Genomic DNA, 18,745 nt, shown 5'->3' on the forward strand with positions numbered 1-18,745 from the left:
GCTGCGTAAAATTTTCCCCGTCACTATCTGTCGGTGTTCTAGACTCTGGACGATCGTCGCGGATCCATCCACTAAATCGACTGCAACTCTATCCAGCAGACTTGCGACCACTCACGGTATCGTTTACCTCCTGACTATCCGTTGCCCGGCGCGGTTGAATCGTGCACAGATACTGCCACAACCACCACTGCTCCCTTATCGCACGCCCTGGCGGAACGTTCCGCGTAATCGGCGCGGCACGCTCCGAGATCGCGACGGTCGATCAACGCCCGTCAACGGAGAACCGTCGTGATAACTCGGGAGCGGTGGGTGTCGATCGCGAACCGAGGGTGTAAGCACCGTTTCTTACGCGTCCCCGATGCAAGCAGCCTTGCAGCAAGCCAGCGACTGTCTCTTCCCTGAGAGAGAAGCTACCGTGTCGCTCGCACACGCACTACTCGCTCACGCGCTACCCCCTCTCTCTCTCTCTCTCTCTCTCTGGTACGCTGCGTCTCCCCCCCGACGCACCGACAGCTTGCCACCGCCGTTTCCCTCGCACTCATGCGCGCGAGTCATCCACTTCTCTCGCTCCCTTCATTTACCCCCTCCTCCGAGGAAATCATGCTACTCCCTCTCTCATTAACATCATTACCGCACATTTCTCTAGTCCACTTTCGCATTCCTGCGCTCATCTTTTCCCTTCCGACCCTTTGACTACCATCTCGCCCGTGTAACGAAGAGACAGATCCTCCGCCATCGCGGGGGTGACGCGACGACCTTACGACAGGTGCGTCAGCGTCTCGGGAACAACCTCGTAGCACGTGCAAGGTGTCCCCGTAGCTGGAGTTCAATGGATGTTGGAGATAAGCTGCGCGGAGCTATTGCAGTGACGGAGCAAATGGTTTCAGGCACATCGACCTTCAGAGGGGCTGTGCGGTTTCGTTATCTCAGGGAAGCTTGTAAGCGGGATGCTGAGAAGAGTCCTCCGCTGGACGCGGTCTACCCTTTTTGTTGCGAGTGACTTAATATTGATCGCGACTCCGGCGAGCATGGGAAACGCAAATATTTGACGGTGATCCCCCGGGTGAATTGAAATTCACGGATCAAGTCCAGTGGAAAACGGAAGGATTATCCGCGATGGAGTGAATCACCATCCCCCAGCAGCTGGAGGACGCCGGAATGCGCGCTCCCTCTTTCCCGCGGTGGAAACTCGAAAAACCGGGAACACCGAGGTAGATATAAACGGAAGAGGGTCCACGGTTGGGCGGTTCGAGCGACGCGAGGCTCTATTGTCATGCGAAACCCGAAGGGGGCTTTTTTTTACGAGCGCAGGGCTAACGTCAAGCAGTCACGTCCGCGCCTCACCCCCGGCTTCGCGGACATTAAATTCACCTACGAACTCTCCGCAGCGTAGTTTTTCATTTGCACAGCGGGCGCTGGAATAAGATGGATGGCCGCGTCAGAATCGTTCGTACTTTTACGCTCCCTTAAATCTACGAGCCCTCGATACACCCGCATAGCCACGGAAACATAATGAATTATCTTTGGCGCGAGTGAATCGATCCCCGGCAGGGCACGCCCTATAATTCCGGCAGGAAAGAAAGGACGAGCCGAAAACGGCCACGTGAAACCATCAACCCTCGTAACGGGGTTAAAAATCGTTGGACACGCGACGAGAGTCGCGCGTGTAACGGGGCGTTCGTGATCGGACCTGTTCCCTGTAATTAGGTTACCGGAGCCGAAAGGAGTGCCCAGGGAAAGAAGTTGGATCACAGAGTGGAAGGACCAGAAAGAATATGTGGGCACTAGGGTCGCTGTTATTTAATTTTTCGGACTTTTCTCGAAAACCGCTTGTCGCGCGAGAAAAAGTAATAGAACATAAAAGATGCTCCTTGTACGGATCTACAACTTTTGTTTGACATATTTTTTTATTTAATCAATAACTTGGAGGATATTATATAAAATCGACTTCGCGAGCTGTTAAATAATGATTTAAATATTTAAGTGCCCAGGGGCACCCTTTCCCGTTACCCGATCGAGCTCAAGCTATACACGGATTTTTTAAAATTATTTTGAATTATTCTAGAGGATGCCCCGAAGAAAATTCAGAAGTCGAAAATAAGAGCCACCCTAGTGTACTCTCCAAACCGAGATTTATTAATTGGTGAAGCTATTCTTCTGCTACCCTTTGACGGAAGCGGCGAGTTAGCTGTTGACTCTCAGGGCTACCGAACCTGGAGTACCGCGAGGACCACTCCACCCAGGAAATGTAACGAAAGAAGACAGTATTTGCGGAGCAGCAGGATCGCAAACAGGACCGATCGGAGGCAAGCTCGGTAGCTCAAACATCAAACAGATCTCGACAGCGGTATCCAAGGAGTATGGACAAACAGCCAGCGTTTCCTTCGCGCTGACTCGTTGCCGGGATCGATGGAGCCGCGCGATCTCCATTGGAATAATCATAAATCCCTCGAGAACGCGCGAGAAAATTATCGCCGATTCCGTTTTGCATACACAGAGCCAGGATTCGCCCGCGTCTCTTGGAAGGCCGGCAAAAACGGAGAACGCGCGGAGTCGCGAAGGGAACTGAGGCTGCTAGGAGCAGACCACACGCGTGCGCCTAACCTAACCGATGCCGAAGAGACAAAAGCCGAGGGGAAAGAAAAGCAGCGTGTCACCGTGTCTTCCTCTTCTCCTCTCCGCTTCTTTCGCCGCCGGTTTCTCCCCTGCCGGGGCTCGTCTGCTCGCCTCGTCCCATGGAAACTCGCATGTTTGCCACCGCGTGTCGACACAGCTGCGAGGCGACGCTTACAGACTCCAACGCGATCAGCAATGGAAATGACTAGCAACGAGCCTGCCTCGTTAACGCTCTATTTTACCCGACACCGGCCGACGATTAATATTTATGCCTGCCTTTTTACGCGACCACGATCGCAAAAACCTCCGGAAGCCACGTCGAGCGGCGCGCGAACGTAGACGCTGTGCGGCTTTAGGGCTCGAAGACTGGTGTGAACGAGGCAAAGAGTTGTATCGCACTTTTCGGACACTTTGGTGGCCGGTGGTGCTTAACCCTTAACTGGTATCCTGGGGTCGCTCGTGACCCCAAGCACCCAAAGTTCGATGTACAGTTTTCAGTTGCCTAAGTTGGTAAACTGAATTTCTAATTAATTTTATAATAATAGTTTAATTTTCTACGCTTCTATTATTTTATACATTACCTAAGATGAAAATATTCATAGTGGTTGCTCTAGTGTCGACTTTACAAATTTCTGCGTCCTTTTTTATTTGGGGTCTGCCACGACCCCGGTATACCAGTCGCGTTTGCCAAAAACAGTATACCAGTTAAGGGTTAAGGGGGTATAGGACTATCGAACGACTGAAATCGACGGTTTCTAGCCGGTCGGATTGCTTAGATACCAAATAATCACCATACGGGTATTTTTCACAGTTTCTAATGTACGCTTTTACAGGTAATGTAAAATAAAAAAATTGTCGTAATGTTGAAAATTATTCAAGTTATTTGAAGCTAAAGATGGTCCCGCGTGGCGCGCAGCTGTAATCGGTGTACATAGTCCCAGGTGAACCAATCATCCAAAAGCAAAATGCTTTGGGGTGAGTAATTTCTACGCTAACAGTCATCGTGTGAAATTTTGCTGGGCGAATTTAAGCAAAAATTGTAAAAGTTACACGCGAATCAATTTTCCCCACATTTTTATGGGGAAAATCGTCTTTAATCAGTTAAAAAATGTTTCACAAACATCCAATGTTGACGAGGAAATTCCACAGGATAGAGAATGGAATTCTACAGCTTCGGTTAAAATTTTAAGTGAAAATATTCATTCGTTCAAGAGTTATGATGTACACCGTGTTGGAGAATGTAGTTTCGAGATAAACGACTTCAAAGTGTAGTCCCCTGCGCCAATACCGCTCCGCGAGGCCGTTGCTCGACGCACTCAATTACGTTCAGCGCTATAATTTCCGTAATTATTCGAATTTCTTCGCGAAACATTGTTGTAAGTAATGTAAGTGTTCACAAAGCGTGGCACTTTCAGAATTAATAATAATGAAAAAATCGATTTTTCAAGATTTCAATAGTCCTGTACCCTCTTCAGGGACACGGGGCTTTGATGCTTTTAGAAAGATACGCAAGGGCGGAGATATCATCCCCTAATTACGGTTCGGAATTTCCCCGGTTGTAAATTATTAGCCAGATAACGCGAAAGCAGAGGTGCCCGGGAATCGTTTAATCCGAGACGCGTGGAAGCTGGTCACGTCCGTATCATAAACCCGGTTCACGTCGGTGTCCTCAGCGCGGCGCGGTGCCTCTGGACGAGAGAAGAAGACGAATCAATTGAAATTCATTAAAGTTGAAGCTTATAAACCGTGATCCCCGTGGCTGGCAGTTAGCACTGTTAGCAGAGAGGCCCGTTACTTTATCGTGATTCCGATCGGCTATTAGCCGCTTGAGAATTCTTAATTCCCGAACAATGAGTGCCGCCGCGCCGCGACGATCTCCCCTCCCTTCGCGGACCCCGATGTAGCGGCTTCGTCGCCAGTTCGCTTTTAGTGTTTGAGAGGCGATTTCACGGTTAGGTATGCTCGGGTTTTTCCACCGTGGGCCTGGGTCAATCAGGCTCTGGCCACGTAGGGTAAAGTAGTCCTAGCCATTAGAGCTACCGTCTCGTCCCGTTTGCGATCAGAGGCGGATTCAGGAGCGTTTCTTGGAGGGAGCGAAATATTTCGTAAAAGTACATAAGTACATTTCTGAACCCTCTTTTACAAGATTTAAAATTTGCTTTTAACTGATATTTTAATATCTCTATCTGATACTATAGCCTAAATAATTAAATTCACATTAATTAATTACACAGAATAATACACAATGTCATAATATTTTTCTATTTTATTACTCTTGCGCAGGGGTTGGAGTTGCGATCGCCCCTATCGCCCCCTCTGGATCCACCCATGTTTACGATTTCCCAGTATCAACCATTCCGCGAGTTTCGTTGAACAGCGTGTACCACCTCGTCGCATTTACTAAAAGGTGTACAGACATTTTTATTTCATCTCGCATACAGCCCTCACCACAATAGTGGCCGCGGTTGAGTCACCGCGTAGCAAACCGCCACCCACGATAGAGCCGCGTGTAACGGCGACAAGAGAGAAGTAGGAGAAAGTAGGCGGAGGAGGAAGAAACGGAACGAAGACGACAATTCGCGGGCTCGGCGCGCTGAAAAGGATGTTCCTGATAATATGGAAAACGTTGAACTCCGCGGTATAAGGTCAACCGAGTTCGCCGTTCCGCGGAGCTGGCTCACAATGGCTAGTAGTATCGCGACCCCCGCGACGCCGCCGCCAGAAGAAAAGCCGCCGCCGCGAGACCCAGACATCCGTTTGCCCGTGGAAAGTTCGCTGATGCAAGTACCGTAATTGCCTGGTAACTGGATTTCTGGACGAGTGAAACGAATCGCGGCTGCAACGCCCGGTTTCTGCCTTCTTCCGTAAAATTGTCTACGGTCGAGTGCGAGGGGCTCCTACAGTTCTAGGCCGGACGAGTCTCGCCGCCTTCGAGCTGCTCTTTTTATCTCGTCAGGGGAGAAGTGTTACCCAGACTTTGCGCGGCTGCCAGCAGCTTACGCGGCAGCTTGGGCCGCTTCTATGGACCAATCGTCCCTTTCAGACTCGTGCTGCTTCAGCGATGTTGAGGGAACGCGTCCTGCGCTGAGCTATACAGCCGAGCAATGTCTTGGGCGATTGTTTTGGGGTCTTCAGGTTGACATGTTTGGAGCCGGTGGAGTCGCGACGCTCGATCGTCAGGCAGAGACAGATAGTGTCGGTTTAGAAAGGTCCAACTGACGCGCCGCGCCTCAGAGTCTCCTCTATAGCAGCATATAAACCAGGCAAGATGGAGTGAGCATCTTTCCTCCCTAGGAAACCACCGTGCGGGCCACAGGGTGGACGGAAAGCAGAGTGAGGTCTGAAAGACCACGTCTTAACTCGATGGGATCACCGTAAGGAATTTTTGCTATTGGGTAGGCCATAACGGTCACGAATTATAAACGTAAACTGGAAACCTACCCGTAAGGTTGCCAGCAGCAAGCAACGCACCAGGAGAAAAACGGTCACCCATCTTTCCCCGATACGCGCCCCACGATGCTTAACTTCGCTGATCCGTCAGGCAGAGACAGAAGGAGAGCGTGGAAAACGGGAAAAAGGAAGTACCCCCTGGTGGCTACGCCGAGGAGGACTGAGCCTGGCTTGAATAGTCGCCGGACTGGTCGCGGCTCCGTCTCTCGTTTTTCCGTCGTTTCGCGAGTCGCGGGACGAAAGATCGGGGTGCCGAACTCCAAGGTGCGAGGGCAAGGAATTCCGAGAGGCGTCGGCGGAAAACTTCGCGGGCCTGAAGAGGCAGGGAAAGTTAAGGACTCTTCTGTCGGGTAACGACGAAAGAAGAAGTTCCTCGGTTGCGTCGAATGGGAGGAAACTGCCGGGCTAACCGTGGCGTGGCGATTCGATGGAGCCGATTAGTGTATCGGGAGGTAGACCGTGGAAATTCACGTAGCGCTGATTAACGAGACCAGTAATTAATCGGTCTTATATCTCACGGGCCTCGGGCCGGAAAAGAGAAACGCGGATCCTTGTAGTTCTATCGGGAAGCAGCGGTAATTACCGTGGTAAAATTACTGATATCATCTCGGTAATCCGGTTAAGACATACCGCCGACTGCTGCCGCGGCAAATTATTCCTCCGCCGGAAGCTCTCAGGGAGCGCCTCGCGTTTCACGTTTGTCGTCCCGTGCGCTTTCGACCGTTCCACCACCGCAACCTGTCTATCGGGGAAACTGTTAACGATCCTCGCCTCCACCATCGCTCTTCATCGACGGCTCAGTACTCGTCCACTTACGGCACAAGATTAACTTCCAAGATCGCGCACCTTACGAGAATATCCGTATGCTTCGAACAATTAACATTTCACGCGGGAACGATCTAGATCTCGTTCTCCTCTGGCTATAGCTAAAAGCCACTCGGCACAGAGGCCTCGAGAGGCCAGCGGATTTCGCTGCAAACTGTAGTTAGAAGCACGTTAACGCAATTAGAGTCGTAAAAAAAGCGTCGTCCGTGACTGCGAGGTCGTAATTAACAGCCGCGATGCATCATATCGGGACGCTACAAAGGATCACGAAATTTAAGACGACCGAACCGCCTTATCGCGCTTAACAGCGGAGGCAAAGGACTAGCGGATAAGATAAGGACGTATCGCCAAGGATAAACAGTGAGCCACGACAATGGTAGCCGTGCACCCCGAAGCTTCCGGTTTCAGGGGGCAGGAAAATAAAGCGTCCCGGTGCACCTCCTGCGCGACGTCAAGATAACGACCCGCGCGGTCGTGAACGAGTTCTTATCGGGCGGCCCCCGAAATCGGGGAGATGAAAAAAAAAAAGAGGGTGAACAGGGCAGGAAGCTTGGAAGGCGGGAAGTCGACAACGATGACGAGCTACCTCCTTGATCGCGATCCTTCGTTCCAGTGGATCGATTTAGGCTGCAGGACAATCGCGTGACCGGAAGCGAATGAGAACCGCCCGCCGCGCCGCGGTCCACGTAGGCGTAGTACCGTGTTTCCAGTTTGTACGAGACTCGTCCCGTAATTCTGTCGCCGATAAGGAAACCTCGCTGTATGAAACGTGCGCAAGAGTCCCTACTAGGGCGGCTCTTATTTACTCTTGGTAAAATTTTTTTTCAAGATCTTCGGGCACCCTCCAGAATAGTTCCAGAGTCTCATATTTTAATATTTTTGTGAATATATAGAGTCTATAATAAGAATTTTTTTTTATCTTTTTCGCATATTTTGGTATATGTCTCACCCCCTTAACTGTTTAAGAAATAGTCCTGGAAAATAAAAATTCCATTTTTTGGCTGCGTTTATAAATAAAAAGTGTTCTAGAAGCATTTAAACTTTCAAATTTTGAGGGGAAAAGTTATTAATTTTTTTTAGTTTTTCGGACTTTTTTCGAAAACCGTTTGTCGCACGAGAAATAGTAATACAACATAAAAGATGCTCCTTGTACGGATCTACAACTTTTGTTTGACATATTTTTTTATTTAATCAATAACTCGGAGGATATTATATAAAATCGACTTCGCGAGCTGTTACATAATCATTTAAATGTTTAAGGGCCCAGGAGCACTCTTTCTCGTTATCCGATCGAGCTCAAACTTTACACGGATTTAACTATTCTAGAGGGTGCCCCGAAGAAAATTCAGAAATCGAAAATAAGAGCCACCTTAGTCCCTATATATCACGAGAATTTCTATGATTCATAGCGCACCAGAAGCTCCTTCTGTGATTGCCAAAGCTAATCTGTAATCAGTACCAGTGAGTTTCAGTGGCTGAATGTACCTGGGATCCTTACGTGGATCTAAAAACGATGTACACGTATGTCCGGTGCCCAACAGCAGGGAATACTGCTTTCAGAGCGATTTGAAAGCAGTCTAGTAGAAAGACGGCGACAGAACCGGGGGCATGAAGTTTCGATTACGTGCGCTACAAGTTTGCAGAGCATGCGCCATTAACTGGCCGAAAACGGCGGAGAGGGATCGATGGTGGATATCGCGCAAGAAAAATTCGCTGAACGCGCAACGTTCCGCGTGCCATTTTTCACGCGCCTCGAAAAGGGGACGCGTCTCTCCCCGCGTCTGATGGAAATCGTGCTCGGGGAAACGCGCCACCCATTTTCCCATTATTACTGCCCCGTGTTTCCTTTAAACGGGCCAACAAAGGAATCTCATCGCGACACAATGCCACGGTCTAAGGGAGATTTATCTCTCCGCCGGCCGCCTCGGTGCACGTACGATGAACTTGCACCGCGTTTGTGCGCGCGGAACGGGACACGCAAGGCCCGCCACCCCTTTTAATTCCATATTACCCTTCCCATGAGAAAAAGGGGGGGGGGAAAAAAAGTAAAGGGATTCGAGATCCGGCCCGAGGTCGACTCCCTCGGCTTGCGGCCTCAAGGCTGGAGCGTGTGACACGGCCATTAAAACACAATAGATCATTTCCAGCTGGGCCAGGTATGTAATTAAATACGATATAAATGCGCACGGGAATCTCTAATCGACTTCCTCCGAGCTCCCGCCTCGCTTTTCGCCCCGAATCTCAACGAGAACCGAGCCATTTCAACTCTCGCGATGAACTACCGCCGCTTCAATCGTACGCTCGCGTAATTGCAGTATGTATTACGCGTGCAACGTTCCAGTTCGCTGGAACGGATCGAATTCTTCGTTCGACGGTGTTACATGATTGGCTGTCGAAGCACGACGGGAAAAAAGAGGGTATCCTCTCGTCGCAACGTAATACTCTTTATAGTAGGTGGCTCTAGGAACTATACAATCAAGCTTTCCTTAAAAAAAAATTCATTCAACGTAGCCTGGGGTGAATGGGTCACAAAGGACCGCATCGGTTGATTAGAAAAAACAATTACAGGCGACCTTACACTCGGGTGGATTTAATCAGCCGTGCTGGGTTATCGAGCGGGATTACGTAATTTCCTAAGAACAAGATCCTGCGCGTTTCTTTCTCGTCCGTGAGATACCGAGGAAGGCTAACGTCGGTAGCATCGCTGTTTCCCCTCCCCAACCCAAGGCCTGTCGTGGACAGACGCGCGGAAAAGGTGACGGCGAAAAAATAACACCGCGAGAGGCCATCGCGAATTCGGGTGGACGTTTTCCATGGGCTCAGCGAACAGACGCCTCGCCGATCGATAAACTTAATTACGCGCGACGGGCACGTTCTTTCTCTGATCCCTGGAATCCTAAAACGAGTCGTCTTCCTCGACCTCGTGAAAACAGTGCCACTGGTCACGTCATTCACGCGGGAGATAATGATAAGATAACAAAAGGTGGACGGAGTAAACACGCTAGACCGAGAATCTGAGAGTCAGATTCTATCCGTGCATTACGTGCATCGTTCCTCAAACACTCTTAATTCCTCCCGGGGAAAGAATTATTGGAGCAACGCCGCGAGGAAAGATGGAGATAATCGAGGCACGATGCAAGAATTCCTTTCGTCACTGTCTAGCAACGACACTTCTGCGAGTTACGCAACGCCCGGTAACGTCTAGGACGACACCGTGGATTTCGAAAAGCAGAAGGAGAAGCGGCATGGGCAGCGTTCGGTGTGCTCGGTCGATTTAGAAATGCCATCGTCGCGAAAAGGAAATCCGCGTCGTTGGCTGTTTCGTTACGCCGACGCCTGATGCGCCCATGTAGCCCGGGCACGTCGAGTGAAAGTACCAGCGAAAAATGGGAAACGAAAACGGATTGGGAACGCGTGGACTTATTAATACACCGCCGGCGAAATGTTGGTTTCGGTGGAAGAGGATGGTGTCCTGCATTGGAGGTGACTCACAGGAAGGCAGGAAGAAGGAAGCCCTTCCTCTCGCGTAACGATTATCTAAGGCGTCCGGTGTGCCATCCCGTCGCAGCATTTTATGTAACACGACTCGTGTAATCGCGATCCTCTTTCGCCGGCGTGACCGACACACAGGGAGGCTCAAAGATGGCCTCTCCTGTCGTACGCTTATCAAAACTTTACTGTACGCTGCTTCGAAACGTGCAGCTTCGATTTCGGCAACATCGCTGTCGAATATATCGGTGGAGAATAGAGGGACGGATGGCGGTGGGTACTCACGATAACGACGGGTGCCGCAATAGTCCACTGATCCGCTTCGAGGCTCTCCCGTATCAGCGACAAATCCACCACCTGATCCCAAACTTCCTGAGATTGGGGCACACGTTGCACTGGCCGGGACCGACAGTACACTTGTCCTATTTCCGCGGGGAACGACCGAGAGCGCCGCGTACGATTAAACGGCGACCAAGATGCCGTGACTGGTAGAGGATCGAGTAAACAACACGCGAAACACCCGGGTCATCCGCGGATTCGATCGTTCGCGATCAGTTGTCGTAAACACTGGCCGCCATGCTCTCCCAGCACCTGTCAATATCAGCGTACGTCGCCGCCATCTTGCGGCAGTGACGCGGGCCGCGGTTCCCAGCGCCATCGGGCGGTTAATCGCGCAACTACCACGCCTTTCGTTCGCGTTATTCGGCGTAGCGAAGCTAGAATTGCTGGTTTCCATTTAACGACTGGAATTCCGGAGGGATATTTATCTGCGGGGGATAACTGTTCAGAAACTGCTCCCTCTTTTACCTTAAAATATACGTATACAGTTTATTATTGACCATCGAAGCATGTGTTAGTGTCGCTAGAAAAAAACGATTGTCATGTTCGATAATAAATTAAGGATACGATGATAAGGAGGATAATTGTAATATGAACACACATCACATGTCAGGGGGGGGGGCAGATATAATGGCTAGATAGGTTTTCCTTACGATTAGAGTAGGGGTATGTTTCTGGGACTATGGTATTACCGTAGCAAACAGCGATAAACAAAATGATGCAAGGATGATGGGACGCCTAATAATAATAATAATACTAGAATAAATAAGAATGATTTACCGGCGATAGTACTTGAGCGAAGAAGATATCGAAGGAGCTACTACGCGGGCGCACGGTCGGGTGTCTCGAAACACGTAGCACAGCCTAAAAGTATATCCAGAATTGATTCTTTCGAGAACGAAGGCTCGTACAAAAGAATTTTATTCCGCATTCGCTGTTTATTTATTCCGAACGGGTTAACTGCCTATTAGAATGACCTGTATAGGGACTTGTGAATCCGTGGCTGGTCGAACGCGTGATGGTTCGAAACGCCGAGCACGTTCCGCGAAAATTGGCGACGGCCCCGTAAAACTACAGTCTTGGTCCAATCGGTGATCGAGCAGGCGATCCGTGGGTGAATTCGTCATCGAATCGGCCTTCGCGACGCGCCCGATTACGCAAAATAATGAAATAAGAATCTCCGTTGCGGTCGATCAGCGGGCCTCATGCCCCGAGCTAAGCCAACGAGATACTCGTTCCTCGACAAGTCGTTTAGTGATGAAATTCCGTACAGGTTTCGCGAGGTTCATCGAATTCCATTTCAAGACGAACTTAAGATTAATTCCTCGGCTCGCGGGCAAGATTATCGTACAGCAAGATCGTTCGACCCTTGAAGGAACATGCCCCGATTCGTTTTTGTGATTTTTGCTTTTAAAGAATGATCCGCCTTGAAATTGTCAACCTTCGAAAGAATGCTTTGCGACAGAGATTTCGATACAGTTGGGATTCGATGGATCTAGTACAGGTAATTCTTGGGCTCCTCGGTCGGCTGGCCGCAGACTCCGTGATACTTTTTCGTAACTAGGCTCCGACTGCGGCAATTCTCGATTTCCAGGAAACACTCGTTGCTGTAGGTCATGCCGTCTGTGCCGCATACAGGATCGTAGTAAGGGGGGCAGATCTTTTGGCAGCCACGGAAGAGGAAGCCTTGAACGCACCTCTTCATCGGCACCACGTACACGTGTTTCCTAGGCAGATTAAAAGGGGAACGGGGGATTCATTCGCTATGTCGTGATTCCACTGGCCCATGCAAGCTGAATCCAGTCCGGTCAGGATTCAAAGCTTGAATAGCTGCCCCTCTAATTCAGCTATCCAGGCCGTTGACAGATTATACGTATACTCCTCTCCAGGCTTAACGTTTGCAAATAACTGCCACTTACGGGCGAAAGCGCGCAAACGTCCCGAGGAGATGTAATTTCAAACACAATCGCCGCTTACCCGCAATTGTCCCTCTTCATCTCGCACTCGTTGCGATAGAGCTTGTTGTCGGAACCGCAAACAAACTGCCGCTCCCCGCTGCAGATCTGGTTGCAGAGCGCGGTGGTGCGACAATGTTGTGCTGGAACTTGAACCACCCTCTGACCGCACGTCTCGCGCCGCAGATGGCAAAGGGACCTGAACACGAGCGAGTACACACATGACGCATCCGCGGAAACTGATATCTCGGAGGTACAGGACGCCGGGGGTCCAGAGAGTTCGAGGGCACACCCTGGAGATCGTCGTGTACGTGGAACGATTGACGATCAAGCGGGCGAAGGCTCGAGTGAGGCGGACAGGACAGTACGGGCAAGATTCTCGGATGGAACGAGGGTTAGAGTTTTGGGACTGTCCGTCGCCGATTCACTCGCCCTTAAAACGCAAGACTCTCGGCGCCGGGCGTCCTGGAATCCAAATAACGCTGTTAATCACCGGTAAACGTTCCCGTCGCTTCCACAAACTGGTTCCTCGGGCACCTCGCTGCAGTCTTCGGGGCACTGTTCGGTCTCCTTCAAGGTCATGCACTCGCCCACGTGAGCCAATTGAATGCCCTTTCTGAAACGCGACCACGACGACAAGGGTTAACGCGTGATTGATATATCGCTAATGACCAGGGCGAATGGCAGTCGGGACGCGGATAGGACCGGCGGTAATTGCTTCCGTTACTAGCAATTACCGGCCTCCTTTATTTTCCGAGGCTGCTTGGGACGTCGAGACGGTCGAGTGGATCTAACGCGGGCAACGAGGACTTACAGGCAGACCGCCACGTTCAGGTGACACTGGTTCGGATAAGTGTTGGCGTCGCTGCCGCAGACTGGGTCCACGTCGCTGCCGCATCTCTGCTGCTGCTTCGTACACTTGGTCAGCCGGGGACGACACTTCTCGAACTCGACCACCGACACCTTTCTCCTCGCCTGTCTGCAAGTAATCCGAGCAACAACCGATCATCGACGCTCAACACCCGCGGCGACGAATGGAGAACTAAATCGAGTACTGACCCGCAATTAATCATCTGCATCTCGCACTCGCTCCTGTACACGCTGCCGTCGGAGCCGCAGGTTGCCACTTCCGGCTCGCTGTTGCAGTCCAAAGGGCAGGCGTTCAGCTGGCTGCCGGATGTCCGCTCGTGCGATACGCAAAACGACATGGGCACCTCGTACACGTGCTTGCTGAACGACGGAGCACGGATGAGAGAAGGAAAAAGCCGGCGAGACGTCGCCGAGGATACGCGGCCACTTACCCGCAGTTCTTCGCTCGCATCTTGCAGGTGTTCGTGTAGAGGATGCCATCGCTACCGCAGGCAGGCTTGGCCCCACGCCAGCAGGATTCACGGCAATGTCTCGTGGTCTGGCAGTGCTTCTTGTTTGTGCGCACGACGCCCTGTCTACGGTCCGAGGGAGAGGCAAAGAATCGTAGAAAATCGCTGGACTGATCCAGTTAAGTCTAATCGCGGAATGGAACTGAGCAACGGTCCCCACGGAAGGCAGGTGAGCCAGAACCACAGTTCCTATGTACCTACCCGCAAGTGAGCAGCTTCATTTGGCACGTGGACTTGTAGACGTTGCCGTCGCTGCCGCAGATCGGCCCGTCGAGGGGCGCGAAGTCGCAGGACACCGGACAGTTCTCCCTGTGGGCGGAGATGTTGTTGCAGGGCCCCAGGTGGGACAGCTCGATGCCCACTCTGCAGACCTCGACCCTGAGCATGCACTTGTTGAGATAGGTGCGTCCGTCGGTGCCGCATACCGGATCCTGATCGCCTGGGCAACGATGCTCGCACTTGCTACCGGATGACCTCAGGCAGGCGGTTTTCTCCGTATTCACGGTCACGCCTGTGCAATTTGCGAACCACCGATAATTACCCACCGATACCCTGGCCGCTGGACGCAGCCCGGGCGGCTCCGGACGAGTCACTCGAATGCGCGAAACGCACCGCGCTCGTTCTTAATAGATTATCATTAATGCCGCCCGGGGAGTAGGATTTAAGATCGTTCCAGGCTACCAACGAGGGAGCCAAGTGTCTCGAAGGTAGCCGCGATGCGCAGACCCCGGATGGACGTTGTAAAGCGACCGTATAATCGGCCGTGAAGGTTGATGCGCGTACACGCTGTGCTGTACTGTGCTCGTAATTATCGTGCTCGAAAGAGACTCACCTTTTCCACACATCTTCTTCCGCATTTCACACTGGGACGCGTAGATCACGCCGTCACTACCGCACACCGGCTCTCCGCTCGGTGGACATATTCGGGGACACGCGCCGGTCGCGAAATCTGCACAGAAATCGTCGTCCAAGGATATTAATCAGTCCACCGTATGGTTTCACATAGCAATTCATTGAAGCGGGAATAGTTTGGTATTTCCCTCGCAACCATCAACCCCGTGAATCGTAAAACGAAAGCACGTTTACTGTTACTTCAGTTTATTACGAGCCATCGGGACGAGCCTAGTGAGCCAGCGGTCTTGGGTTAAGGTAATGACATAATCTTAATGATAGGCTGAACGCGTTCGAGGTGGGACGTGGAAGAGGCAAGTAGAAGCGGCGCGTAATGGGCAGAGAGTTCCTCGAATCGTTTTCTTTGGGAAACGAAGCCCGCGAACAATTATCTTTCACGCGACGAGTCATCGAAGGGTGAAAGATTAATATCGAAGAGCTATCGAAGCATTAAGTAGATAAATCCTTGCAGCGACGTGCCGCGTGGAGACGAGGATCTCCACGCGGAACTCACACTTCAAGTCGTAAAGTATGAGATGTCTGAAAATGATGGAGGACGAGGGGGAGAAAGGGGACGAAATCGCCTCGTCGCGATCTTTTTCAGGGAACGGTGTAACGTTCAAGCAGGAGATTCTGTCGAAACTTTAATTGCTTCCTGTTGACCCTCCTCGCGGATATCTGCGCGCGGCGCGGGCTGGTCTCGGTCCAGTGATCGCCGGGTCAACAGCACATGCACGCACACAAGCGAGACTTACTGCGGCCGTGTACGTGCGCGCGGCTCGTCGCATAATATGTAACAAATTATAAAATCGAAGGGTACAGTTAAAGATAGCAGAGGCGAGGCCGGGCGCGGTCCACGGTACCGCGGGCACCGCATGGAAGGCGCCTGGGGAATAATTTAAGCGCGGCTCGATCACGCGACTAATCGCCCGGGCAGATGCACGCGGAACACATCCCCGCGATATAATTCAGGCCCCGTTGCATCTCTAACCCGAGATAACGCCGGCCGCACGCGAAAAAGATGGTATCCAGCGAGTGAACTCGACGGCCGAGCCGTGCGCCGCGTCAAGCGAACAATACGATCTTAATGGACGATTAGTCCTCTCTTCTCTACGCGACCCGATAATTTATCTACGATCGGAGTCACGCATCGCGCCCCGCTCCGTAAGCGGTCTTCCTCGATCGGTCGGGGGGGAGAGGAAAAAACGAATCCGCGATCATCTCTGACTCTCTGCTCTTGTTTCGCGTAACGATCGATACGGGCCTCCTCGGGATACAATTTGCTGGAATCTTTGTGCGATCGTTGCCGTCCCTCCTCCACCGCGGGGCTCGATAATTCGCGGCTAGCTGAATCGGAGAATCTGCCCTCGAATTTACAAACTGGACGAGATAGAACGATACGCATTGTAATACAGGGGGACCGAGGCTCTTCCTGGCTGGCACGCACAAAGACGCCGCGAACATCGCCTCCGTTACACCCCTTTTTCACCGCGTAATAATCGAGTTAGCCAGCTCCTTCCTGCTTCTTCGCGGGGATCCAGCGACGGCGGCACCGCTAATAATCGAACGCGAGGCGAGATAAGCGTTGGCCAGCCTCGCGAGCCTCCGTAATTACGTTGATTACGATTTATCGATCGTCTCGTCTCGGCCGATACACCCTGGCCGCGTTATGTGCGTGCGTGTGGCGACGATATCTAAATTGAATTTCCTCCGAGCGTCTACGCTGCCGGAGAGGAGAAGCTGGCTCGCGACGGTGGCAACGAGGATCGTCCAGACCATTCGAGGAGCGCCGCGCGATTTCTACCATCTGCGAATCCTATAGAGATAAGAGACGAAGGAGGATGGAATGGACGATCGCGGGGAAGAAAACGCGGATCCAGAGGGGAACGATTACGACCCCCTCCGTTGAATCGTTGGAACTCGGTGCAACTATGTATTAGGTGGCTGAACAGTCGAGTGAAGCGAGAGGGGCGAGAGATAGAGAGAGGAGAGAAGCGGAGGAGTCGGATTCTTGGCCGAGCGGACGTCAGTTCGCCAAGTGGACGCGCGATTAGCGCGTTGACGGCCGACAGAAGGAGGTGTCCGTCACTCCCACGAGCGCGATTAAGTGAATCAATTATGCCAATAAGGGAGGACGTCTGGCCAGAAGGAAGGGCGGGGGGGGGGGCGATTGGCGGACAATGCAGATCGAATTATATCCGCGCGCACAGCTCGTGCGCGCCTGCCGGCTCTCGCGCGTGCATGCAATGCGCGCGAGTGCACAATGGATGCACGCCACTTGAGGGAACGCAGGGAGAGCAGCGGAGAGAGGGTGTGTGACAGGGAGAGAGGCGGAGAGAAATATGCGGGTCGGTGAACCACGGCAAGGATGCTGCTCCTTGGATTTTTGTCCACGAAACGGGGGCCCCGGCGACGGAGGTGCACGAGGAAGAGGGACACCGGGCGAATGCCACCGCAGAGATCGATAACGGAGAGGTAAGGATCTGTTTAACGAACCAGAACGATTTGATACGAATAAGCCGGGGCTCGTAAATAAAACGAACAATGTACCGGGGACCAGAGCGCTCGTTCCTGTTTCCCCGTGCTGCTATTCCCGGAGACACCGGCAGAAAAGTGCCGGGTTAGATGGGCCGAGTGGATGTTGCGGTTAGAGCCGCGCAACGGCCGACAGGGCTCGCATGACAGGCCGCCCGATTCGAGGGGAAGATAATTAAGGGAGGTTTCGTTCGCGAGCTCCAACGGATACGCAACCTGTAAAGCGGATGAAAAATCCTCCCAGCTGGAAACGAGATACGTCTCGCGTGCCACCGGCAAGAATTCATCGCAACGAGCAACGGCAGTCCGCGAAATCGGCGCGCCGCAGCTATCCTCGACACTCCGATTTAATTAACGATGCAACGATCGGGTACGCTACGTTCCCGGTAACAGATACGCGGACATTGCGAGCGCTGCGCAGGAATACTCCTCAACGTCCGTGCAAGTAGAATGCCTCCGGTGGTCGCGAGGCGTAAATGATTAACAATGTACATCTCAAGACGGATTACTCGAGCCGCTGGTATCTCTGAAGTTATCGAGAGGAGGCAGGCGACTTTGGCCGGTTCCTTTGCGAGCTGCACTTGACGCGATTCTTGCCCTCCGCGACAAATCTTTACACCCCCGTGCGTGAGCCACGCGATTCTAGGGAATCCACTCGGCGAAAGATCGCCCCCTGGGTGTATCGGTGTTCGTGACCGGTTCGAGGGAAGACAGAAAAGGTCGAGCAAAAGCGGGGACCAGTCGCAGCGTGAGTAATCCATTAATTCCGGCAAAGGATCTGGCCGCGCGCGATCGCGTGCGGGGGACAGCGATCGCAGCCAGAGCGAACGCCACGGACACGTAAATCATTCGCAATCGATAGCGTCAAAATCGCGGTAAGGTCGTTCGTGCTCCGGGGCTCTGGACGCGGTTCGTGCAGCCTCTCGGTGTTGCTGGCCACTTTATCACCGCGAAACGATCTCGTCTTCCTCATAGCATTGTCCCGTAACCCGTCCGCGCCGACTTCCATTAGCAAGCCTTTATTTCTGCCGGTGCACTGATTCCGACGCGCTTTCCTTCCACCAGAGATCGATCAAGGAGGAAAGCGTCGAGGAACAGGAAGGCTATCCTCGTCTTTGCTTCGCCATATTTCGAGGTAAAAGAATATCGATTTTAAAACAGAGGCTCGGAGTCGCAGCGGATCTCACAAGTAAACATTCAGTTATAGAGTTTCCCGATTTGGAATATATATTTTTAAAGTACTCTAGTAACTAAGAAATCCTGAAA

General features: G+C 52.0%; 2 protein-coding genes across 8 annotated transcripts in view; both read right to left on the reverse strand.

Moving 5' to 3' along the window:
- Positions 1–10,987, reverse strand: part of Fak (protein tyrosine kinase 2 Fak) — a 44,996-nt gene extending 34,009 nt beyond the window's left edge. For 2 of the 3 annotated variants that reach the window (XM_076815908.1, XM_076815906.1), the window contains exon 1: positions 10,666–10,987. The gene's annotated coding sequence lies outside the window, so the exon portion shown is untranslated. Of the gene's footprint in view, positions 1–115; positions 440–10,665 lie in introns of those variants that run through there. The other variant, XM_076815907.1, reaches the window with a different exon arrangement.
- Positions 10,988–11,181: 194 nt separating this feature from the next.
- Positions 11,182–18,745, reverse strand: part of LOC143371078 (serine protease inhibitor dipetalogastin) — a 46,302-nt gene continuing 38,738 nt past the window's right edge. For all 5 annotated transcript variants that reach the window (XM_076815938.1, XM_076815939.1, XM_076815935.1 and 2 more), the window contains exons 2-9: positions 14,886–15,002; positions 14,255–14,564; positions 13,976–14,119; positions 13,734–13,904; positions 13,489–13,653; positions 13,168–13,290; positions 12,697–12,873; positions 11,182–12,446 (exon numbers count right to left, since the gene is read on the reverse strand). In XM_076815938.1, the coding sequence (XP_076672053.1) occupies positions 12,215–12,446; positions 12,697–12,873; positions 13,168–13,290; positions 13,489–13,653; positions 13,734–13,904; positions 13,976–14,119; positions 14,255–14,564; positions 14,886–14,910 (1,347 nt within the window). In that variant the 5' untranslated portion in view covers positions 14,911–15,002 and the 3' untranslated portion in view covers positions 11,182–12,214. The remainder of the gene's footprint in view (positions 12,447–12,696; positions 12,874–13,167; positions 13,291–13,488; positions 13,654–13,733; positions 13,905–13,975; positions 14,120–14,254; positions 14,565–14,885; positions 15,003–18,745) is intronic.

Source organism: Andrena cerasifolii, chromosome 7 (genome assembly GCF_050908995.1).
Source record: "Andrena cerasifolii isolate SP2316 chromosome 7, iyAndCera1_principal, whole genome shotgun sequence".
In the NCBI taxonomy this organism is placed as follows: Eukaryota; Metazoa; Arthropoda; class Insecta; order Hymenoptera; family Andrenidae; genus Andrena; species Andrena cerasifolii.